Raw genomic sequence first — 25,820 nt, forward strand, 5'->3', positions numbered from 1 at the left:
CTAGTTTCTGTACTTTTGTATATGTTTGAAATTTGCCTTGATTAAAAGGAAAAAAAATGTAAAGGAGTTTACGTGGTGGAAATCTATGAGGTTCCATAGGTGGAACTCTATGAAGAAGGGAGTAAAGTGTTTGAAGAAATTATCCTAGCCTGTAGATTGGAATAAAACCTTTAGGAAAGGACTATTCATTTCACAAATTCTACAAACATTTCACTCCATTATTTAATTTTGAGTCTTGTATTAAAATATAACTAAAAACACAAGAAGTCGAATTTCAGACTCTATACACTTAATTGTGCTACCACTGCCTCTAATTCAGAGTGGACATAAGGGTAGAAGTCAAGGCCTTTTCATAGACTGCACATCTTTCAAAAAATTTTCCTTAATTGCAGGAGACGCAAATAACTTTCATTACACGAAGCAAGGTGGCAGTCCTGTGATTGAAGGAGTAGATGATGCCAAGGAGATGGCACAAACCAGGCAGGCCTGCACTTTGCTAGGTATGTAATTTTATTCTTGAATTTTTAGAAGCAATAGCTTTTTGACTCGAGCAACCTTTGATTGGAATATTGGCTTAGCTTCATATTAAGTAGTGAGAATTGTTGAGAAATTTAACATTCATTTTTGGTGTTTTGTTTTTAATTTATTTTTAGATTCTTTATAAAACACAGTTGGACAGCAAATAAGTAAAGTGTTCTTTTGGAGGTGATGGGGACTGTACTGAAATTAGGTTATGGTGATGGTTGCACAACTCTGTAAATTTACTAAAAACCATTGAATTGCATATTTAAAATGGATAAATTTTATGGTATGCAAATTATTCCTCAGTAAAGCTATTTAAAACATACATTCGGGGGCTTCCCTGGTGGCGCAGTGGTTAAGAATCCGCCTGTCAATGCTGGGGACACAGGTTCGAGCCTTGGGCTGGAAAGATCCCACATGCCACGGAGCAACTAAGCCCATGCGCCACAACTACTGAGCCCGCGTGCTGCAACTACTGAAGCCCACACACCTAGAGCCCGTGCTCCGCAACAAGAGAAGCCACCATAATGAGAAGCCCGCACACCGCAACGAAGAGTAGCCCCCGCTCGCCACAACTAGAGAAAGCCCATGCGCAGCAACAAAGACCCAGTGCAGCCAAAAATAAAATAAATAAAATAAATTTATTAAAAAAACATACACTGAGGGCATCAGGGGATGTGGGACTGTTTACTTAAATTTTTACAAAATCTGAAAGCTAGAGCCAAATGAAGTGGGTTTCTATACAGAAACTCATGTTTTATAGGATTTTTTTGTGTTTGTTTTTTCGATTTGGGTGTCTTTTGTGGCCTGGAAATGTGGTTGAGCTGGCTTGGTGACAAAATACTGTATTACATGTAGTTTATTCTGTTTCTGAAATAGCTCATGTCACTGTCTTGTTTCTGGATTAAAAAAAATATTGGATCTATATATAAATAAATTGACCTTTAGAAATGTACTTATATAACTTTTAGTGTTGAATTATTTATTTAAAAGCTTCAGAATATGAATAATTCTAAAGTCATATATTGGTACTTTGAGGAGTAACCTGAGGTGAGTTAATTTAATTTAAAAGCATTGCTAATCAGAGTATGGTCCAGGACCACTATGGAGCTTGCAGAAATTTAGAATCTCAGACCCTGTCTCAGACCTACTAAACCAGACTCTGCATTTTAACCAGATCCATTGGTGATTCATATGCGTATTATAGTTTGAGAAACACTGCTTTACTTCCGGGGCTAACTCTGTTTGTAAATAGAAAATTGCAAATTTGAAAAAGCCATAATTCAGGAGATGGCAGAAACATTCCTTGTAAGATGAACTGTCAGTTACTCTGTATATAGTTACATATTTGGAAATCATTTTACTATTTTTACTCGAATATAATTTATTATGTAATATTCTGGAAAAACCTTACCTTACTGAAAAATGAAGCCCAAGCTGGTAAAATACCAAGGGCTGTCCGGCTTTCTCATCCTGCCTGAGCCTTCAGGTCCTGCTCTAATGCTGTGTTTAGATACTCGCTCATCAGGCTGGGGTGCAACACCAGCCTGAGCACTTCTAATCTTGGGGTCTCCTTGACTTATAGTTGGTCTGTAGTTAGAAGAAGTAATTAAATAATCTGACTTAAAACAGCCTTATTGGGCTACAACTTGCATTTGGAGTAAAGATACATAGAAAAGGTAATAATGTTTATGAGATACTTAAATTCAGTGTGTGACAATGATGGTGATAGTTTATTTAGCACCTACCATGTGTCACATAGTGTGTTAAGTTTACTATGTGCATTTTCTTATTTAATGTTTACACACTCCCTTTGAGATAGTCCCTATTGTCCCTGTATCTCAAATGAGAAAACAGAAGGATAGAAGGGTGAAGTTACCTGCCAATGTGAGATGGCAGGTCAGGAGCAGAGCCAGGCCTCAAGCTGAGGTCTGTCTCATTCCACAGCCCATGCTCTCAACCATAATGCTAAAGCGCATTATGTGTTAATGTCAACAAAGATGAAAGTGTTGTTAACTATGACACATTATAATGTGTACAACATCTGGCATTATTCAAGGGTTAAAGATGGGCTTAAAATTGTGTGCTATAATTGTTTAGTTCCTGTTCTGAAATTGATCACTTGTTCATTTACTCTGCTGTTTCAGGAATTAGTGAATCTTATCAGATGGGAATTTTCCGAATACTTGCTGGCATCCTTCACTTAGGCAATGTTGGATTTATGTCTCGAGATTCAGACAGCTGCACAATCCCTGTAAGTTCAGAGCAAGCATCCTGTGATGACAGTTGATTTATATTTTAGTTTTGTTGATTCTTTATGGAAACAATGTGTTTGAAGTCTCTCTATTAACTAACATTAGTAACTATCAGAGAGGTAATTATTAGACAGATACACTATGCAGAGTAGAATCTTGAATTGTAAACAAAGAAAAGTGGATTCAGATCTCTGGTGCACAGTGATTGGGGTGGGGGGCGCGGAGGGAGGGGAGGAGAGAACTTGGATATATGTCTGAGCCATATAAACAGCAGTGGGAAATATTAGATGTAAAAGTTGGATTGGTGAGACTAGAGAGAAGGGCTCATTTGGCCCATGGCTCACATAGCAGAATTGGTAGGTTCATTTGTCTCCTCAGCTGTGGAAATGTAATATGGTTTAAAAGTTACTGAAGAAACTGTTAAAAGTGGTTACTCCTGGGAAGAAGAATTAGAAGGCTGGGGAGATAGGGCGTCTTCACTATGATTTATATATTCTTCCGCACATAGTGATAACTACACACTGAGAATTAAAATTCAGTTCATTTGTTTAAACTGTAACAAAACCTGACAGTCTCAGATTGTTCTCATTGGGCATTTGTGATTTGTGGTATTTTCTGATCACCAGCATCAAAGATCACACACATACACACACTCACACTTACACACACGTACATATACAGTATATATTTATTAGGTATTTTTAACTTTATTAAAATGGAGGCAGTTTTAATATAATTCTTTTTCCATCCTGCTTCCTCAAGGAGTATAATAGGAAACAATTTTGAGATTTATGTTTCACTCTTAGGACACCCAAGTTGATATTTGCAAATCTACATGTAGATTAATTCATGTGACTTAAATTTGGGTAAATTAGACTTTAGTTTTGAAATACGTGTTTCAGTGTCTCTGCCTGGGTTCAATCCCAACTTTACTATTTACTCTCTATGTTTTGGGATGCTTAGCTTTTCTGAACTTCAGTTTGCTTATCTGTAAAATGAAAGAGACTTTCTTTTCTAGCAGTTTTGGACTGGTTGCTCTGATTGAGCTTCATGCTGGATAAATTATATTTTAAAATATTTTTGATAAATACATAAGAACTTCTCAGAGGCCATAAACTGAGTGAAAACAGGAACTCAGAGAATGAAGCAGAACTCTGAAACTAAGACTCACTTGGAGGGCGTTTGCTGAACCCAGTGACGTTGAGCTTCGGTTTTCATAACCAAATGGGGTGCAGAAGACAAAAAAAAAAAACAAAGCCTAGGACTCGTATAAACAGGGGAACAGGAAGGAAAACTTCTGGCTAAAGCTGAGACCCTAAATGAGGAATTTGCTCACCACACTCTCCAAGAGTACAAAGAAAAAGCAAGTCTCAAAGCTAAGTGGAGGGGGAAAACATAGTTCCCTAAAAATTTATAACAATAAACTGACCCTCACACATACTTCCCAGTCTGATTTCATAGTTCCTGGATGGTCCTCAAAAGCCACATACACAAAACTTAGTTTAAATTGGGCCTGGATTGGTAGTGCCCTGGATGCCTGACAGAAGCAAATGCAAATCCACCTTCAATCCAGGACTCAACAGAGTCCCAGAAGAAAAGTTACAAGAAATATTGGCTCACAGTCAAAAATCTCAAATCCCATGATAAAACAAAATAGAGCTAGGTGAAACAACAGAGAGCAGCGTCAAACCTACTAATAATGCTGAAAGAAATTAACAGCATATTTGACACAACTGAGTAGGGAAGTGATGAGCTGGAAGACAGAAGTGAAGAAATGGTGCAAAATGCAACATGGGCCCCAAGCTGGAACCCTTAACAATAGTTAAAAGAGATGAAGGATGGAGTAATAAAATCTAATTTTAATATAATGAGAATTCCTAAGGGAGAGAAAGAAGAGAATGAGGCAGACATAATGTTTGAAGAGGTAATTACTAACAAATTTCAGAACTTGTGAAAATGACACTACACCACAGATTTGGAAAGGCCAAAAAATCCCAGTTAGGATAAATAAAAAGAAATCCACACCTAGGCACACCGTAATGCTACCACAGGCGAAGAGAAAAATCTTAAAACAGGAGAGAAATAAGACATACTACTCTTGAAGTAGCAATTAAACTGATAGCTCACTTCCCAACTGCAGTAATAGGAGCCAGAAAACAGGGGGCTATCATCAGTGTTCTAGAGTAAATAACTACTAACTTAGAACTGTATATCCAGTAAAGATACCTTTCTACAATGAGGAAAAAAACAGAGGTGTTTTCAGACAAATAGAAACTTGTGAGAATTTGTCACCAATAGGCCCTCACTAAAGGAAATATTAAAAGACATAGTTTAGGCAGAAGGAAAGGGATCCAGATACAAGATCTAAAATTCCAGAAGAAATGGTGAATCAATAAACTAGTAAAGGGCTTCCCTGGTGGCGCAGTGGTTGGGAATCTGCCTGCCAATGCAGGGGACACAGGTTTGAGCCCTGGTCCGGGAAGATCCCACATGCCACGGAGCAGCTAGGCCCATGAGCCACAACTACTGAAGCCCGTGCACCTAGAGCCCATGCTTTGCAACGGGAGAGGCCACCACAATGAGAGGCCCACGCACTGTGGCAGGGAGTAGCCTCGGCTCGCCACAACTGGATAGGGCCCACACATAGCAGCGAAGACCCAATGCAGCCATAAATAAATAAAATGTTTTTAAAAATAAATAAACTAGTAAAGTATGGGCAAATGTAGATAAAATTTGATTAATTAAAAGAATAATAATAATGACTAGTGTATTGGGCCACAAAATACTTATTCAGTACAGAGGGAAAGGTAGTGGAGAAACCTGGCAGATACTCCCTTAACCAAGCAACCAGTCAGCATCACATGAGTTCTGATGCAGCACCCTGAGGAGGGTGCCACATCACTTCTCTAGCATTCCGGCCAAAAAGGCATGGCCCAAATCCGAGGCAACATAATACAGACCCAAACTGAGAGACATACTATTCTTCTAAAATGTCAAGTTCTCAAAAGACAAAAAAAAAGAGTGAAGAGCTATTCAAATTAAAGGTGATTAATGAAACAAGATGACTAAATTCAATGTATAAACCTAGATTGGATCCTGGACCACAGAAATGTGGCCCCCCCCCCCAAGCCCGCCCTCACAGGACATTATTAGGTCAATCAGCAAAATTTGAATTAGATCTGCAGGCTAGGTAATAGGGTTGTATCATTGCTAATTTCCTGATTTTACTCACTATACTATAGTTTTATAAGATAATGTCTTTGGATTTTAGGAAATGAACAGTGAAATATTTAGAACCAAAAGGGCATCATGTTTGTAACATGCTCTCAAAAGGTTCTGAAAAAATAACATGTATGTATATGTACGTGAAAGAGTGAGAAAGAGAATGATGCAAGCAAACTCGGTAAAATATTAACATTTAGGGAATCTGGGTGAAGGGAATTCTTAGTACTCTTCTTGCAACTTTTCTGTTAGTCTGAAATTAGTTCAAAATAAAAAGTTTAAAAAAAATAAAGTGAATCACCAGCCCCTCCTTCCCCCCAAAAAGATGGAACTAAAGTACTGGATAACAAAGCTTATAGATTAGGATGGAGTGTTTGGAGTTTGTGTTAGTTAAGTACACTAAGTTAACAAATGTAACTTAATGCTTCTATCATAAAAATAGAAACAGAAGGTAAACCTTTCGAACTAGCAGAGAGAAAAATTAACTGAAAAAAATAATCCAAACATAGCAAGAGAGGTAGAGAAAATTTTAGAAAAGGTGGGACAAGTAAAGGCACAAAAGAAGGTAGAAATAATTACAAATGAACCAATGTTTCAGCTAATATGGATTGTCAGACTGGTTTTAGAATTCAGGTATGTACTTTTGAAAGACGCATTCCTAAAACATAAAGGTACAGATAGTTCGAAAGTAAAAGGTTTAGAAAACACACACCATAATAGCTAGAAAAATACTGGCAGACCTGTATTAATACTGGATAAAAAAGACTTTGAGGCCAAAAGCAATACTGGAGGTAGAGTCACTATGTATTTTTATTTTGAATTTTATTTATTTATTTATACAGCAGGTTCTTATTAGTCATCCATTTTATACATATCAGTGTATACATGTCAATCCCAATCTCCCAATTCATCACACACACACACACACACACACACACACACACACACACACCTGCCACTTTGCCCGCTTGGTGTCCATACATTTGTTCTCTGCATCTGTGTCTCAATTTCTGCCTTGCATACTGGTTCATCTGTACCATTTATCTAGGTTCCACATATATGCGTTAATATATGACATTTGTTTTTCTCTTTCTGACTTACTTCACTCTGTATGACAGTCTCTAGATCCATCCACGTCTCTACAAATGACCCAATTTCGTTCTTTTTTATGGCTGAGTAATATTCTATTGTATATATGTACCACATCTTCTTCATCCATTCATCTGTCGATGGGCATTTAGGTTGCTTCCATGTCCTGGCTATTGTAAATAGTGCTGCAATGAACATTGGGGTACATGTGTCTTTTTGAATTATGGTTTTCTCAGGGTGTATGCCCAGTAGTGGGATTGCTGGGTCATTCTATTTTTAGTTTTTTAAGGAACCTCCATACTGTTCTCCATTGTAGCTGTATCAATTTACATTCCCACCAACAGTACAAGAGGGTTCCCTTTTCTCAACACCCTCTCCAGCATTTGTTTTTTGTAGATTTTCTGATGATGCCCATTCTAACTGGTGTGAGGTGATACCTCATTGTAGATTTGATTTGCATTTCTCTAATAATTAGTGATGTTGAGCAGCTTTTCATGTGCTTCTTGGCCATCTGTTTGTCTTCTTTGGAGAAATGTCTATTTAGGTCTTCTGCCCACTTTTGGATTGGGTTGTTTATTTTTTTAATATTGAGCTGTGTGAGCTCTTTATATATTTTGGAGATTAATCCTTTCTCCGTTGATTTGTTTGCAAATATTTTCTTCCATTCTGAGGGTTGTCTTTTGGTCTTGTTTGTAGTTTCCTTTGCTGTGCAAAAACTTTTAAGTTTCATTAGGTCCCATTTGTTTATTTTTGTTTTTATTTCCATTACTCTAGGAGGTGGACCAAAAAAGATCTTGCTGTGATTTATGTCAAAGAGTGTTCTTCCTATGTTTTCCTCTAAGAGTTTATAGTGTCTGGTCTTACATTTAGGTCTCTAATCCATTTTGAGGTTATTTTTGTGTATGGGGTCAGGGAGTGTTCTAATATCATTCTTTTACATGTAGCTGTCCAGTTCTCCCAGCACCACTTATTGAAGAGGCTGTCTTTTCTCCATTGTATATCCTTGCCTCCTTTGTCATAGATTAGTTGACCATAGATGCGTGGGTTTATCTCTGGGCTTTCTATCCTGTTCCATTGATCTATATTTCTGTTTTTGTGCCAGTACTATATTATCTTGATTACTGTAGCTTTGTAGTATAGTCTGAAGTCTGGGAGCCTTATTCCTCCAGCTCTGTTTTTTTCCCTCAAGACTGCTTTGGCTATTCGGGGTCTTTTGTGTCTCCATACAAATTTTAAGATTTTTTGTTCTAGTTCTGTAAAAAATGCCATTGGTAATTTGATGGGGATTACACTGAATCTGTAGATCGCTTTGGGTAGTATAGTCATTTTCACAGTGTTGATTCTTCCAATCCAAGAACACGGTATATCTCTCCATCTGTTGGTATCATCTTTAATTTCTTTCATCAGTGTCGTATAATTTTCTGCATACAGGTCTTTTGCCTCCCTAGGTAGGTTTATTCCTAGGTATTCTATTCTTTTTGTTAAAAATGGAAGTGTTTCCTTAATTTCTCTTTCAGATTTTTCATCATTAGTATATAGGAATGCAAGAGATTTCTGTGCATTAATTTTGTATCCTGCAACTTTACCAAATTCATTGATTAGCTATAGTAGTTTTCTGGTGGCATCTTTTTCTCTACCTATAGTATCATGTCATCTGCAATCAGTGACAGTGTTACTTCTTCTTTTCCAATTTGTATTCCTTTTATTTATTTCTCTTCTCTGATTGCTGTGGCTAGGACTTCCAAAGCTATGTTGAATAATAGTGGTGAGAGTGGACATCCTTGTCTTGTTCCTGATCTGAGAGGAAATGGTTTCAGTTTTTCACCATAGAGAATGATGTTTGCTGTGTGTTTGTTCTATATGGCCTTTATTATGTTGAGGTAGGTTCCCCCTATACCTACTTTCTGGAGAGTTTTTATCATAAATGGGTGTTGAATTTTGTCAAAAGCTTTTTCTGCATCTGTTGAGATGATCATGTTTTTAGTTTTCAATTTGTTAATATGGTGTATCACATTGATTGATTTCTGTACATTGAAGAGTCCTTGAATCCCTGGGATAAATCCCACTTGATCATGGTGTATGATCCTTTTAATGTGTTGTTGGGTTCTGTTTGCTAGTATTTTGTTGAGGATTTTGGCATCTGTATTCATCAGTGATATTGGTCTGTAATTTTCTTTTTTGTAGTGTCTTTGTCTGGTTTTGGTATAAGGCTGATGGTGGCCTCATAGAATGAGTTTGGGAGTGTTCCTTCCTCTGCAATTTTTTAGAAGAGTTTGAGAAGGATGGGTGTTAGCTCTTCTCTAAATGTTTGATAGAATACACCTGTGAAGCCATCTGGTCCTGGACTTTGTTGGAAGATTTTTAATCACAGTTTCCATTTCACTACTTGTGATTGGTCTGTTCATATTTTCTATTTCTTCCTGGTTCAGTCTTGGAAGGTTATAACTCTGTCAGAATTTGTCTGTTTATTCTAGGTTGTCCATTTTATTGGCATAGAGTTGCTTGTAGTAGTCTCTTAGGATGCTTTGTATCTCTGTGGTGTCTGTTGTAACTTCTCCTTTTTCATTTCTAATTTTAATGATTTGAGTCCTCTCCCTCTTTTTCTTGATGAGTCTGGCTAATGGTTTATCGATTTGGTTTATCTTCTCAAAGAACCAGTTTTTAGTTTTATTGATCTTTGCTATTTTCTTTGTTTCTATTTCATTTATTTCTGCTCTGATATTTATGATTTCTTTCCTTCTAATAACTTTGGGTTTTGTTTGTTCTTCTTTCTCTAGTTCCTTTAGGTGTAAGGTTAGATTGTTTATTTGAGATGTTTGTTGTTTCTTGAGGTAGGATTGTATTGCTATAAACTCCCCTCTTAGAACTGCTTTTGCTGCATTCCATAGGTTTTGGATCGTCATGTTTTCATTGTCATTTGTCTCTAGGTAGTTTTTTGATTTCCTCTTTGATTTCTTCAGTGATCTCTTAGTTATTTAGTAAAGTATTGTTTAGCCTCCACGTGTTTGTGTTTTTGATGTTTTTTTCCCTGTAATTGATTTCTAATCTCATAGCGTTGTGGCCAGAAAAGATGCTTGATATGATTTCAGTTTTCTTAAATTTACTTAGGCTTGACTTGTGACCCAAGATGTGATCAATCCTGGAGAATATTCTGTGCACACTTGAGAAGAAAGTGTAATCTGCTGGTTTTGGATGGAATGTCCTATAAATATCAATTAAATCTATCTGGTCTATTGTGTCATTTAAAGCTTCTGTTTCCTTATTAATTTTTGGTCGGGATGATCTGTCCATTGGTGTAAGTGAGGTGTTAAAGTCCCCCACTATTATTGTGTTACTGTCAATTTCCTCTTTTATAGCTGTTAGCAGTTGCCTTATGTATTGAGGTGCTCCTATGTTGGGTGCATATATATTTATAATTGTTATATCTTCTTCTTGGATTGATCCCTTGATCATTATGTAGTGTCCTTCCTTGTCTCTGGTAACATTCTTTATTTTAAAGTCTGTTTTATCTGATATAAGTATTGCTACTCCAGCTTTCTTTTGATTTCCGTTTGCATGGAATATCTTTTTCCATCCCCTAACTTTCAGTCTGTATGTGTCCCTAGGTCTGAAGTGGGTCTCTTGTAGACAGCATATATATGGGTCTTGTTTTTGTATTCATTCAGCAAGCCTCTGTCTTTTGGTTGGAGCATTTAATCCATTCACTTTTAAGGTAATTATCGATATGTATGTTCCTATTACCATTTTCTTAATTGTTTTGGGTTTGTTTTTGTAGGTCCTTTTCTTCTCTTGTGTTTCCCACTTAGAGAAGTTCCTTTAGCATTTGTTGTAGAGGTGGTTTCGTAGTTGCTGAATTCTCTTACCTTTTGTTTGTCTGTAAAGCTTTTGATTTCTCCATCGAATCTGAATGAGATCCTTGCCGGGTAGTCATCTTGGTTGTAGTTTCTTCCGTTTCATCACTTTAAATATGTCATGCCACTCCCTTCTGGCTTGTAGAGTTTCTGCTGAGTTTCTGAACTCCTTATGGGAGTTCCCTTGTATGTTATTTGTTGTTTTTCCCTTGCTGCTTTCAATAATTTTTCTTTGTTTTTAATTTTTGCCAATTTGGTTACTATGTGTCTAGGCATGTTTCTCCTTGGGTTTATCCTGTATGGGACTCTCTGTGCTTCCTGGACTTGGGTGGCTATTTCCTTTCCCATGTTAGGGAAGTTTTCGACTATAATCTCTTCAAATATTTTCTCGGGTTCTTGCTCTCTCTCTTCCCCTTTTGGGACCCCTGTAATGCGAATGTTGTTGCGTTTAATGTTGTCCCAGAGGTCTCTTAGCCTGTCTTTATTTCTTTTCATTCTTTTCTCGTGATTCTGTTCTGCAACAGTGAATTCCACCATTCTGTCTTCCAGGTCACTTATCTGTTCTTCTGCCTCAGTTATTCTGCTATTGATTCCTTCTAATGTAGTTTTCAATTCAGTTATTGTATTGTTCATCTCTGTTTATTTGTTCTTTAATTCTTCTAGGTCCTTGTTAACCACTTCTTGCATCTTCTCGATCTTTGCCTCCATTCTTTTTCCGAGGTCCTGGATCATCTTCACTATCATTATTTTTTTATATATTTTATAACATCTTTGTTAGAGTATAATTGCTTTACAATGGTGTGTCAGTTTCTGCTTTATAACAAAGCGAATCAGTTATACATATACATATGTCCCCATATCTCTTCCCTCTTGCATCTCCCTCCCTCCCACCCTCGCTATCCCACCCCTCTAGGTGGTCACAGAGCACCGAGATGATCTCCCTGTGCTATGCGGCTGCTTCCCACTAGCTATCTACCTTACGTTTGGTAGTGTATATATGTCCATGACTCTCTCTCGCTTTGTCACAGCTTACCCTTCCCCCTCCCTGTATCCTCAAGTCCATTCTCTAGTAGCTCTGCATCTTTATTCCCGTCTTGCCCCTAGGTTCTTCTGACCATTTTCTTTTTTTTTTTTTTTTAGATTCCATGTGTATGTGTTGGCATACGGTATTTGTTTTTCTCTTTCTGACTTACTTCACTCTGTATGAGAGTCTCTAGGTCCATCCACCTCACTACAAATAACTCAGTTTCGTTCCTTTTTATGGCTGAGTAATATTCCATTTTGTATATATGCCACATCCCCACATAGCCCAGGGAGATCAGCTCGGTGCTTTGTGACCACCTAGAGGGGTGGAATAGGGAGAGTGAGAGGGAGGGAGACGCAAGAGGGAAGAGATTTGGGCACATATGTATATGTATAACAGATTCACTTTGATATAAAGCAGAAACTGACACACCATTGTAAAGCAATTATACTCCAATAAAGATGTTAAAAAAAAAAAGACAAATCCATCATAGTGGGATATTACTGACCTCTCTAAATTACTGATAGGTAAAGAAGTCCAAAAATTAGTTAAGTTATAGAAAATTTGAACAAAACAGTTAACAACGTTGATCTAATAGAATGTTTAGAGAGTGCTGATCCGCTTCTAAATGGTGTCACACCATTCATGTATATGAATGAATGAAATAAGCTGCTTATTTAAGGGAGTTGATCCATGTTGTTGGTAATGGTGGTGATTTGTATCTGAAGTGATTACTTGGGAGGAGGGGAGATGAAAGAAGGAAGGGACTGCTTCAGTGGGAAGGGTCAGGGGATGAGGCTGTCAGGAGACCCAGGTTCTAATGGCAATTCTGTCATAAACTTGTTGTGTGATATTTTTTTAAAAATATTTATTTATTTATTTGGCTGTGCCGGGTCTTAGTTGTGGCATGCGGGATCTGTACTTGCGGCATGCGAACTCTTAGTTGCCGCATGTGGGGTCTAGTTCCCTGACAAAGGATCAAACCTGAGCCTCCTGCATTGGGAGCGTCGAGCCTTAGCCACTGGACCACCAGGGAAATCCGTGATTGTGTGATTTTCAACAAACTATTCTCTTGGATCTTATTTCCTCATTTGTAAAGTAGAGATAAGAGTGTTCACCCTACCTATTCCCCAGGAATGTTATCAGATGCAGTTGAAACGTGTGAGTGAAGATGTTGAAAAATATAATGCACGAACATGGGTTAAATTAAACAAGTATTTATTGAATGCCTACTCATGCAAAGCCTGTGGAAGACAGCTGTAGGGGATACAGGGATCCCTGTAGGTGATACAGGGATCCCTGTAGGTGATACAGGGGATGCTTAGATTAGAGATTCTAGTCTAAGAAGTCACACAAATAACCATCAGGTTAACTGTTTATAACCCTTCAGTACCCCCCCATGGGCCCCCATTGCTCTTAGCGGAAAGACCAGCCATAGTATAGCCTCTGGCTTCATCTCATATATTTTCTCCCTCACTCAGCTTCAATCCCTCACATCTCTGGTTTCCCTCCCACCACACGACTTCTCTACCAGATGTCCCCTCAGCTTGGAAGACCCTTTCACTGAGTTAACACCTTCTCATCCTTCAGATCTCAACTCCATTTCTCAAGGCCCTGTCTCCTGCCTCCCTCAATAGGGCATTCTCCTTTCACATGGCATCTTAGTATAGTGTCCTCCTTTGTAGTAATTTTAATTTTAGGGAGCAATCATTTAGTTAACACCTATTTCCCCTGGTGACTCTAAGTTCTAGGAGGACAGGGTACATGTCTGTTTTTGTTTGCTGGCATATAATAGATACTCAGTAAACATTTGTAGACAAACTGACTCATTTTCTGACTGACTGACTGACTGACTGACTGAATGTGGCTGAAGAGAGATCCAAACAAGTACTCTCAGGAAACAAAGGAAGAGGTAATTTTAAAATGAGCCCTAGAAGAGATTACAAAATGCTGCCTAGATGCTGGTTTGATGGGTGATTGTGATTATCATTGATCAGCTTCAGGTGATCTTAGTGTTTGTTGTAACAAAGAAATTGTGGGGTTTTAATTTTTCCCTCTTTGTTAGTATTTTTTAGTAAATTTTTGCTTAATTGATCTGGTCCTAGGAAATAACCCATTCTCTTTTGGCAGCCCAGGCATGAACCTCTCAGCATCTTCTGTGACCTCATGGCTGTGGACTTTGAGGAGATGTGTCACTGGCTCTGCCATCGGAAGCTGGCTACTGCCGCGGAGACATACATCAAGCCCATCTCCAAGCTGCAGGCCACGAATGCCCGCGATGCACTGGCCAAGCACATCTATGCCAAGCTCTTTAACTGGATTGTAGATCATGTCAATCAGGTTCTCCATTCTGCTGTCAAACAGCACTCTTTTATCGGCGTGCTGGACATTTATGGGTAAGTGTGTTTGGCTTAGTGGTCTGAGCGTTTCTTTCTAGAGACTATCTAGTAACTCTAAGTGGGTATTTGATTATGTTTCCTACTGGTGAGGAGAAGGGAAAATTAGAAGAGAATTTTTAAAAGTCTAATCTCATTTGCTAGTTTGCCTTCTCTGGGTACCTTTCTTTAATGTTAAAACCCTTCCTGTACATTTGCGCTGTACGATGCCTTTTTCATTATCTGGTTCAGTTTTTCAAAAGAGTGTATGAAATTTCTATTCCCCGTTCCTTTCTATGTGTATATAGACACTGTGCATCTGTGACCTGACAAGAGCAATGGCTTTATCGTAATTCTGATCGTTCCCTACTTGAGGATGAATATGCCGTCCAAAGCATATACTGTTAGACACGTCCATAGGCTGCAGCCTTTAAAAAATCTCTCTGCCACCTGGCTGATGCTTATCTGCTGGGTACATATTTCATGTTACTGAGTTAAAAACCCTTATTTATCTTCACTGATGTGGAAGGAAAGTTTCACAATGTTGAGGAATTTCCTATTTCTTTCTTTCTGATTTGCACATTTTGAATATTTTTTAAAGTTATTTCTTCCTTTTTCTCCTCTTCCCATATTATTTTTGGTTTTACAGATTTGAAACATTTGAGATAAATAGTTTTGAACAGTTCTGCATAAATTATGCAAATGAAAAACTACAGCAGCAATTCAATATGGTAAGAATTTTCTTGCTTGAATAATATTCTACCAAAAATTATTCTCTCGAATTCCTAGTATGTGTTTAAAGTTTGGTTCCAGAAATGAAGTTGTGAATTACAATTATTATCTATGGTTTAAAACAGCTAAACTGCTGAGGAATTTAGGATTAGTAAATGCTGCAACCTTGGAAAGATGTTTATGGTCCAGATTGGATTCAAGGTCATCCTTGGATTGCTGTCTGAGAATAGTGAAAACTTGGTCCAAATAAATTGAGAGAGGGAAGCCGAAAGTGTGTTAAGTAGCAATATAGGGGGTGTAAAACTTTGATCCCAGGGATATCCTTCGGTTCGTCGTTCCTGAGGCTAACTATATGTGGAGTTATGACTGTCTTAACTCTTACTTGCTGTATTAGCAAGAGGTCAGAACAAGAAAGCCAGGACATATTCTCTTTTCTATATATATATATATATATATATATATATATATCAATAAATCAATAGATAATGTTTCAAATGAATAAATAAAAAAATAGCTGGTAAGCATATTCTTTAGAGGTAAATATCAGAAGAAATAGCTGAGGGAGTTAAAAATGGTCACTTCCAGGGAGTGAGACTGGGGTGGGGGAGGGATAGGACAAAGGATTGTTGCTCATCATCATAAAACCTTTAAACTATTTCATTTTCAAAAAATATTGCATGTACTTTGAAAAAAACTTGGACCACCTTTATTTAGCAAATTAAGCTACTTAGTACAGTGAAATAATGTAGAGGTGATCTTAAAATCTTAGGCTTATGACTGTTTCTACAAGAATATGACTGGTGTATTTTGCATCTCTGCATAAGGAACATTAATAAAAACCTATCAGAGACTAAATTGAGCTTTATTTTTTCTCAAGGTTTTCCTGAGTTTCTTAATATTTTAATCAGTGGCACAACCTTCTGTTCTTTCCCAGTATATTTTGGCACAAGGTGACTAGAAGAAAAGGAACCAGTGCCAGCCTTATTAAGGACTGGCTAATTTGTTTATTTCTCAAGGACCTCATATCTCTGCATGTGTGTTTCTGACTCTCTCCTTTCTCTTTCCCTCTTTCTGTCTCTATCCATCTGTTTCTCCTCTCTTTCTCTCTCTCTCTCACACACACACACACACTTACACACACACACACACACGCGCACTGCATCCTAGCCTCTCTCTGCACAACTGCTCCACTCCCTCTTATCAGATGGCATATATTTTTCTTCTGTTCTGTATATATTTTGTCAAGGTTTCTGCTTCCTCACTCACCTCACACTTCCTGTGAACCAAGCAGTGGTTGGAATGCTCCCATCCTCTTAACTTGTTTAACTCTCATTCATCTTGACTTCTTTCAGCATCAGCTTCCACTGTTAATTGCCTGTTTCCTAGTTTTTATACCCGAGAAACAGAATTTGATTAACCCAGTTCATTCGTTCATCAGAGATCTCTGGCAGTTGACTAGCTGTGACTAGGAGCATGGGGTCTCACAGTAAAGAATTTGGTGCTTAGGGCTGCTCCCTCAGCAGGGGCTGTGGGTAGGGCAGTGGGCAGGAGAAACGTGGTGATTGGCAGGTTTAGTGCTTGGAGGCATTACCTTATCCACCAAGGATCTCTTGCCATATTGAACCTCATGCCCACCTGTCATTTTGGCAATTGAGAATCGAAAATTTTTGAGGCGCCATGGATTTTGCCGAATGAAACGTAGAGACTTGTATCAGAAACAGGCTCTAAAGTTTGGAGCAGTGTTTTTGTTGTCAATTTGGAAACTGCACTGCATGTAAATTAATGAATTTAAAAAAAGATAGGGCTCATTGTTTTGGAAATTATTGGTACCATCAGACAGGGCATCTTGCTGACACATGGTGCCCTATTTGCCTTCTCATTAATCAACAGAAGAAATTTGCTTTCTAATTAACATGACATAAATATTCATATGGATGACAGGTTTGGTTGTCGTTGTTTTTTTTAACTAAAGCTTTTGCAGCTGGTTAGACTATAAATGCTGTAAATGAGCCAAGAGCAGTATTATAATAAGTGTAGAATAAAGTGGAAAAGTTCCAGATGCGTGAGGAGAGTAAAGCATCAGAAATCTTGGTAACCCCTAAGTTTCATGGGGTTTTGGGTTCTAGGAAATATATGTTGTCTGGTAATAGCCACAGAGGGCTTATCTTCCCAGAAAAGTTGCAAGATGTGTGAGATGAACCAAGGTGACAAAGGAGACAAGAAAGAAAGCAGAACCCTCCAAGAACAAATGAGTAGAGGTCATTAGCATCTGTAGAGACTAGAATTTATGGGTTGGCTTCATTGGCTCTGCAGCTTGAAGCAGGAGCTGCAGCAGTGGTTGGATTGCCCTTCCCTCCTGGACCAACTTAACTACCTTTCATTGAAGAACTCAGATCACACAGCCCTTCCTCAAGGAAGCCTTCCCTCGCCACCCTGTATCCAAACTGGATAAGGACTCCTGCTCTCATAGCTCGCCATTATTTTCCTCTGGAACATTATTACAGTTTGTAATTATATTTCTTGTGAATACTTGATTTCTGTTTCTCCCACTAGTCTTCAAAGTCCATGAGGGCAGAGCCCATGTCTATTTTGCTAATGGTATGCAGTGACTGGCCTAGGATAGGCAGTCAATACATATTTCTGCTAAATGCTTCAGCCATTGCTTCTCAATGGAGATGAGAAGCATTTAGCAGAAATAGCAATGGATTCATAGTGGTTGCAGCTGCTTGCAGATTTGGGTGTAGAAGCCAGAAAAGTGAGCCGTAGATTCCCTGATTGTGGAGGATAATCAAGGCAGACACAAAAGACCAACTGTTAATCTAATTCTGAGACACATGAACTTCAACACCACGGTCCCTTAAGAGAATTACTTTGTTATGCTGTAAGCATCACCCAGAATGTTTCAGTAGTCTGGAGGGCATCCTCTCTGCATAGTTGTTCAAGGCCAGCTAAGGCATTTCTGTGCTCATGTGGTCAGCAACACTGTGCAATAATTTAAGGGACCAAAAAGTATATAGTGCAGTTTGGGATGTATATCAAAAAATCAAAAAGACTGCCATATTTATCAGCTATTTAAGTATTCACATACTTAGATTTTCTTGTTTGCCGAAAATCCTATATTGCGGAGGCTTTGCTGTCTGTGGTTTATATTTGCTTTCTCATTTTGTTCTCTGCATGTAAATCATGCTTCTCCAAGATGGTTGCTAGAAGCCATTGACTATCTCAAATTATGTTGGTGTCCTTTTATAAATGTTTCTTGACTAACATTATTTATGACAATGATGCAGTAATGCCAGCTTTTTCTTTTTCATTTCAGCATGTCTTCAAATTAGAACAAGAGGAATATATGAAAGAACAAATTCCATGGACACTCATAGATTTTTATGATAATCAGCCTTGCATTAATCTTATAGAATCTAAACTGGGCATTCTAGATTTGCTGGATGAGGAATGCAGGGTAAGTATGATCTTCTGATGTACTTAGTATATGAAAATTGATACATCAAGGTCAAATGGTAAATGGGTTTAAGCAGAGATTCACTAGTACACCATGAGGTGCCATGGTGGCAACAAGTGGAGGTCACCCTAACTTGCATTCTGAAGGGTCACTAGACCCAAAGAGTTCAAAATACGTTTGAAACCAGGAGAATCTCCCTTCTCATTGGCATTAGATACAACTACTACCAATTTTAGCCACTTCTGTTATCGATATGCTTATATTTGGTACTTTCTGTTCAGTGGTATGGTATAGTTAAAGAAATGCAAGAAATTGTACAAAAGGCATTTTGAATAACAGTTCTAAATATCCATAATTTTAAAATTGACTAGTTGTTCTTTAGTACTGATATATATGGTGGAGAGGGAGTTTTAGCTTTAATATTTGAAGATGCAGCATGTGGAAAGTATATCAGATCCCCAGCTTTACTGCTAACTGAGTTATCCTAGACAAATAACCTATCCTCTCTCTTAGTTGCTCTTTAATTTATATGCCATAAATTACCACTTAACGTAGGTTGATCCTCTTAAGCATCCAGATTTCCTGCAACATTAAGAATGCAAAGACAAATACTGTATCTTTTCATGTATATGTAGAATCTAAAAAATAAAACAAACAAATGAATGTAAGAAAACAAAAAGAGCCTCACAGATACTAGAGAACAAACTAGTGGTTACCATTGCGAAGATGGTTGGGGGAAGGGCAAGATAGGTGAAGGCGGGATTAAGAGGAACAAACTACTAGCTATAAGATAAATAAGAGATACAAGGATGTTATGTACAGCACAGGGAATATAGCCAATATTTTATAATAACTTCACATGGAGTATAATCTATAAAAATATTGAATCACTATATTGTACTGAAACTAATATAATATTATATGTCAACTGTACTTCAGTAAACAAAAAGAATGCATGTAAAGGTGCTCAACCTTGCTTGAAATTAAAGAAAGTGTAAATCAAAACAAAAATGGGATACTGCTTTTTACCTATCAAATGAGTTTAAATTTGATAATACCAAATTGATATTTTTTTAACGACTTTTTTTTTTTTGCGGTATGCGGGCCTCTCACTGTTGTGGCCTCTCCCGTTGCGGAGCACAGGCTCCGGAAGCGCAGGCTCAGCGGCCATGGCTCATGGGCCCAGCTGCTCCGTGGCATGTGGGATCCTCCCGGACCGGGGCACAAACCCGTGTTCCCTGCATCGGCAGGTGGACTCTCAAGCACTGTGCCACCAGGGAAGCCCCTTAACGATGTTTTTGATGTGGACCATTTTTAAAGTCTTTATTGAATTTGTTACAGTACTGCTTCTGTTTTATGTTTTGATTTTTTGGCCACAAGGCATGTGGGATCTTAGCTCCCCAGCCAGGGATCAAACCCACACCCCCTACGTTAGAAGGCAAAGTCTCAACCACTGGACCCCCAGGGAAGTCCACCAGATTGACATTTATTGCATATATACTCTTGATGAAGGGCATGAGTTAGTACAGCATATTTTTGAGGAAATTTGACAATATTTGTGAAGATTTTAAATACACATACCTTTTGACCCAGCCGTGGAACTGCTGAGAATTTACCGTATGAATATGCTTACAAAAGTATTCAAGCTTTTTGTGTAAAAGGAGCCATTGTGGCAGTTTTCATAATAACAAAAAATCAGTATCAACCTAGTGGCCGTAAATACAAGAATGCTATTGTTAAGAAGAAAAAAAAATGCAAGGAGTTTATAGAATAATCCTATTTGTGTCCATGCCTTTAAAGACAGAAAGATAAAGAAATTGGTGGAAATGGTGAGAGGAGACTATTCTCTATTTTATACCTTTCTGAATTATATAAATGGCCCACTGTGTGCAAATGTTATTTTTATTTAACAAATTTTTAAAAATACATGATAGTCATGATATTTCATCTTTCATCTGTGAGGCTTTTGTTGCTTTAAAAGCATATCGAATATTTATTTGATGACCTCTGGTATAGGCAGGTTGAGTTGCTGAAGGTCTCAGTCATAGCTTTTCATTAGTCATTGGTTTGGGGCCTCTAAGAGAGAAATGTGGAAGGAATGAGTTCCTAAACTGGATGTAAAAGTTGTTAGGAAAGCCAAAACATGGTCTCTTGGTTGATGCATCAGAAGCGTCTCATAACAATTTTCACCTTGTTTTCTCTCTTTTTTTTCCCCTGAATGTAGATGCCTAAAGGCACAGATGACACTTGGGCCCAAAAATTGTACAACACACATTTGAACAAATGTGCGCTCTTTGAGAAGCCCCGTCTATCAAACAAAGCTTTCATCATCCAGCATTTTGCTGACAAAGTAAGGAAGTTTTATTATCTCTTTTCTTTTTGAATACTTAAGCTCAAAGAGGAAAAAAAATCAATAGTCAATAGATAGCATTTTTTTCTTTGCTGAGCTTGCATTCGTTAGCTCCGTTTAGGAAAAGTAAGCTTAAGTGTTGGCTTATTGGTTTTCTCTTTCTTTAACCTAAATGGGATTATATTAAGAAATAAATACATGTTTACAGTCCTCTATTTATAATTCTGAAATCCAAGAAACTCTGAAATCCATGTCTTTTCATAATTCATTTAGTGGCTAAGCCTGATTTTTGACCTGAACTAACATGAGGTTATTTATAGTCTTTATTTATCCCAGTTAGGCTGGATATTTATATATTTCAATGTAGAAATGTTAATATGTTTGATTACAGATTGCTGCCTCAGATTCTGCTAAAAGTTTCTGGGTTCTGAAACCCAACGGTTTCAGAATAGAAACTGTGGGCGTGTGTCACCCTCTGTGATTGATTCAGTGGGTCCCTACTAATGAGGCATGCAGACTTGCTGCTTCACAGGTTCTGTAGTCTACTCAGAAAATCTGGAGCTATGACACTAGTTTATATTTCCAGGAGGTTGTGAGGTGGCCTTCTGGTAAGCTCCCCATGGTCCCCTTTAGGAACCCTTTAGGAGGGTTTTCCGAGTCTGTCCTGCTCCTAGCTGGAGACCTTGGAATGGCTTCAGGGCCGCCTAACGGTTTTGTGGTACAGGCTGGGGACTCTGAGTGGTAGATGGCTGACGTCTTCTAGAAGCAGGGAGAGTCCATTCTCATGTAGTTCTACTTACCGGATCATATAGCGTTTACCCAGCCTCCATCTACATCCATCGTCGCCACTTCAACTTTCTGCCAGACAGCCATTTGTTCCTTCTGACCCTCTCTCTAGCTTTTATCTCTTCTCTCCCAGAGGAGACTTACCCCTGCGGGACGGTGAGCTAGGTTTGAAGGAAATACAGTGGGTCAGCCTTGGAGGAGCTCTCTTTGGCCTGCATGAGAGAAGAGAACAGCTTCTTATGAGTCTGCTTACCCATGAACTGGGATGATCTTAGATCACAGTTAATCAGCACTGCCACTCTTCCCTAGGAAAAACAATATTTGGGGAGTTTTACTCTAGAGTTAACATGCTTCTTACTAAGAATGGTACTAGTTTCTTAGAATAAAACTAATGATAACACTTCACTGAGAGCCCATCACATAGCCTGAGCCTAATAAATATTTTTGTTGTTGATGACAATCATATCTATTCAAAAGTTTATTAGCTAAGGAGATTTTCCCATGTGTTTTCAGGTGGAATACCAGTGTGAAGGCTTTCTGGAAAAGAATAAAGACACTGTTTTTGAAGAACAAATTAAAGTTCTTAAATCAAGCAAGGTAACCATGTATAGGCTTTCTCCAATCAGGATATATTCATTAAAATGTTTCTTATTTAAGCATTAGCTTTTTAACAGTAATAATAATTGTTCTAACAAAATCAGCTTTACTGTTAGTTTTCTATTTATCAATACATGTGTCAGGTCCTGTTTTTTAAATGCCTTACAAGTGTTAACCCACCTAATCCTATGATGAGGTGATATTATCATTACTCCCATTTTACAGATGAGGGAACTGAGGCAGGGAAACTTCATAGCTAGTAAGTTTTCAAGCCAAATTATTGATAAAACCCAGGCTATTGAGCTCAGAGTCTGCACTCTTAACCACTATGCGGTGGTGTTTTATGTGAAATTTTTGCCTCCACGGCAGTTATAGGCTCTCTTGTGCCTTTGTGAGAGACCATGAGAGAAAACATTTTGTTGTTGTTGTTGTTTTTGGCTGTGTCATTTTGAAGGGATACGCTAGAGACATGGCCTTAAGCATTCCATCCAAATAAAGATTGACCTCTGGATCATTGAGTGCAATTTTCAGGTATGGTCCAAAGCACTTTGAAATTATTCTTCTTAGGTATAGATACCAGAAACACTGCTTTCTAGTGGGAGCAGAATATTCCAGATTGCAAAGAACTATGATGGCTCTCTGAGGTTGATCCCAACCTCCACCCTTTGACTCTCTTCAGGAAAGTATGGGGAGGGGAGCACGGCTCACTTTCATCCTGTAGGGAGCAAACCAGAAAGCTGGTTACTTACATTTAATAAAGTAAATATTCAAATATTCAGTGAAAGACTAACAATATTCATGTGAATTCTTCTGGATTTCTGACCAGCACTTTTTGTTTTTCTGGTTTATTCTAACAAAATCGTTTTAACTTCAATGGAATGTTATATGAACCTTTTTTTTTTTTTTTGCAGTACGCGGGCCTCTCACTGTCGTGGCCTCTCGGTTGCGGAGCACAGGCTCCGGACGCACAGGCTCAGCGGCCATGGCTCACGGGCCCAGCCGCTCCACGGCATGTGGGATCTTCCCGGATCGGGGCACGAACCCGCGTCCCCTGCATTGGCAGGCAGGCTCTCAACCACTGTGCCACCAGGGAAGCCCCTATATAAACATTTTGACTCTTGTTTTTGGAATAAAAACTTTTACTTTCAATTATTTTGATAATAGAAAGATGATGTAAGGACCAAATTCCAGTTTTAACCCTCAGAAAAGAATGAGTCTATAGTCTTAAATGTCTGTAGAAAAAATCATTTTTTCATTTATCCTCTTAAGCCCTGGACATTAACGCTTTATACCTTATAAGAATGATGTATAAGAGAAAATTCTCTCACAGTGCCAATCCCTGATTCAGTTAAAGATTATAAATCATTTTAGTTTATGAATACTGATGAAAACCCTGGAATTCTAGTGTTACTACTCTAAATAATTTAGCTGACACAGAACATTCACAGGTTCTCATTCCCCAGGCACCCATAACCTTTTGTGTCTTTTTTCTGACCTAACTTTTCTGACTGGCTCGTGGCTCCTTAATTTCCAGAAAGTAGCTATGCATTCTGAGGAATCATTTGGAGTGACTGCCAGTCTATATAGCACTGTTGCAGTTGGGTGGAGGTGGTGTGAGGTTTACATAGCTTAAAGGCCTACACTGCTCCCAGTCAGCAGAAACCCAACCCAAGGGTATGAACTTTATGTTTTAATTTTTCTGCACCTGATAGGAAGCAAGTGTAACCTAGTGTTGATTTGTCCTCTTGGAAGTACTAATTTTAGAAGATCAGTATTTGTGTTATGTGTTTTCAACAGAATTATTTTTGTGGTAATACAGTGTGGGGTTCTGTTTGTGTGTATGTGTTTTGTCTTTTTTTTTTTCTTTCTTTCATCTTGCAGCTTCTAGCCACTTTAAAAGGAATTAAGGTATAAAAAAACTTAACAGAAGGTGTCTTAATTTATGTTTTCCCACCATAAAGAAATCTGTTGCTACATCAAATAACAAGAAGCACATAAGTAAATTGCAGCTTGATGAAATACTACTAAATTGCAGCTCTACTAAATGTCATTAAAAAGAGTTATATCCCCTACTTTCCATGTTGCTAATTGATGAAGGGAAGCACAGTTCATCTACTGAGTTTATGCCTCAAATCTCTCATCTGTAAAATAGAATCATGATAGTATCTACTTTCAGAGGTTGTTATGAAGATTAAATAGGTTGTATTAAGCTCTTAGAGCAGTGCTTCATGTGTAAAAAGCTCTTAGTGAATAATGTTGTTGTTGTTACTGAGATGATTTCCCACATCTTTATGAAGCAGTTACTTGGATTCTTCTGTCTTCTTTAACACTCTTTCCTAGACATATAAGTTCAGTCTGAAGCAATTCAGAGCCCTGTCTTAAGCATAGACAGATCAAAGAAACAAGATGGAATGTCCAGGCATATCTACCTACTTACATATTTGACTTTCTGTTTATCTGCCTTTCTCTCTTCAAATGAAGTTGGCCTCCTCAGTCAGTGGGGAATGGCTAAATTTTTCAATGAATGATTTAAGAAAATTGGGGATTTAGCAAGGTAAACAGGTAAATGAGATAGGCAGAGGAGTTAGGTAATAACCACTTAACCAAATATTTAGATGATATCATATCATAAAGTGGTAAGTGCTATAAAGAAAGTAAAACAGGGCTTCCCTGGTGGCGCAGTGGTTGAGAGTCCACCTGCCGATGCAGGGGACACGGGTTCGTGCCCCAGTCTGGGAAGATCCCACATGCTGCGGAGCGGCTGGGCCCGTGAGCCATGGCCGCTGGGCCTGCGCGTCCGGAGCCTGTGCACTGCAACGGGAGAGGCCACAGTGGTGAGAGGCCTGTGTGCCGCAAAAAAAAAAAAAAAAAAGAAAGTAAAACAGGGTACCAAGCTAGAGATTGACTAAGCTTGGGCAGAGGTGAGGTGCTCCACTAGCCACAGTGGTCAGGAAAGGCCTCTCTGAGGATGTGACATTTGGGCTGTACCCTGAATAATAGGAGACAACTGTGTCAGTGGAAGAGCAAGTGCTGAGAGGAGTGCTGAGACTGTATAAGATGGTTGTGTTTGAGGTCCATAAAGAAGGCCAGTATGACTGGAGCATGGTAGCTGAGTAGGATGGGTAGACAGGGGCCACTTTCTGGAGGGAAGTGTGGTAAAGAGTATAGATTTTATTCCTGTTCCTGTGGAAAGTCTGAACAGTTTTCATATGGGGAATGATATGCTACTGTGTGGAGATATGGTGGGAGGGCTGGGGATAGGGGCGTAGTAATCTAGGGGACAGATAGTGGACTGAGATACTGAAATTATAGCAGTGGAAATGGCTTATGATTTGTGGGTAGAGTTGACTGGTCTTGTTGATGGTTTGAGTATGGAGAGTGAGAGAAGGAGAGAAATTGAAGATGACTTCTATGTTTTGGGCCTGAGTTGCTGAATGGATAATGGTGCCACTTACTGAGGTGAAGACTTGTAAAAGATCAGGCTTCAAGAGAAAGAATCAAGAGTTCTGTCTTGGACTCATGGATATGGAGAACAGACTTATGGCTGCCAAGGGGGAGGG

The 25,820-nt window shown here is 38.5% G+C and overlaps 1 protein-coding gene across 4 annotated transcripts in view; it reads left to right on the forward strand.

The window, feature by feature from the left end:
- Positions 1 to 25,820, forward strand: part of MYO5A (myosin VA) — a 187,268-nt gene that overhangs the window by 83,443 nt on the left and 78,005 nt on the right. For all 4 annotated transcript variants that reach the window (XM_079914136.1, XM_079914137.1, XM_079914138.1 and 1 more), the window contains exons 8-14: positions 393 to 500; positions 2,670 to 2,776; positions 14,094 to 14,359; positions 14,988 to 15,069; positions 18,387 to 18,527; positions 20,752 to 20,877; positions 22,177 to 22,260. In XM_079914136.1, the coding sequence (XP_079770262.1) occupies positions 393 to 500; positions 2,670 to 2,776; positions 14,094 to 14,359; positions 14,988 to 15,069; positions 18,387 to 18,527; positions 20,752 to 20,877; positions 22,177 to 22,260 (914 nt within the window). The remainder of the gene's footprint in view (positions 1 to 392; positions 501 to 2,669; positions 2,777 to 14,093; positions 14,360 to 14,987; positions 15,070 to 18,386; positions 18,528 to 20,751; positions 20,878 to 22,176; positions 22,261 to 25,820) is intronic.

This window comes from Stenella coeruleoalba (assembly GCF_951394435.1).
Source record: "Stenella coeruleoalba genome assembly, chromosome: 2".
NCBI classification, from domain to species: domain Eukaryota; kingdom Metazoa; phylum Chordata; class Mammalia; order Artiodactyla; family Delphinidae; genus Stenella; species Stenella coeruleoalba.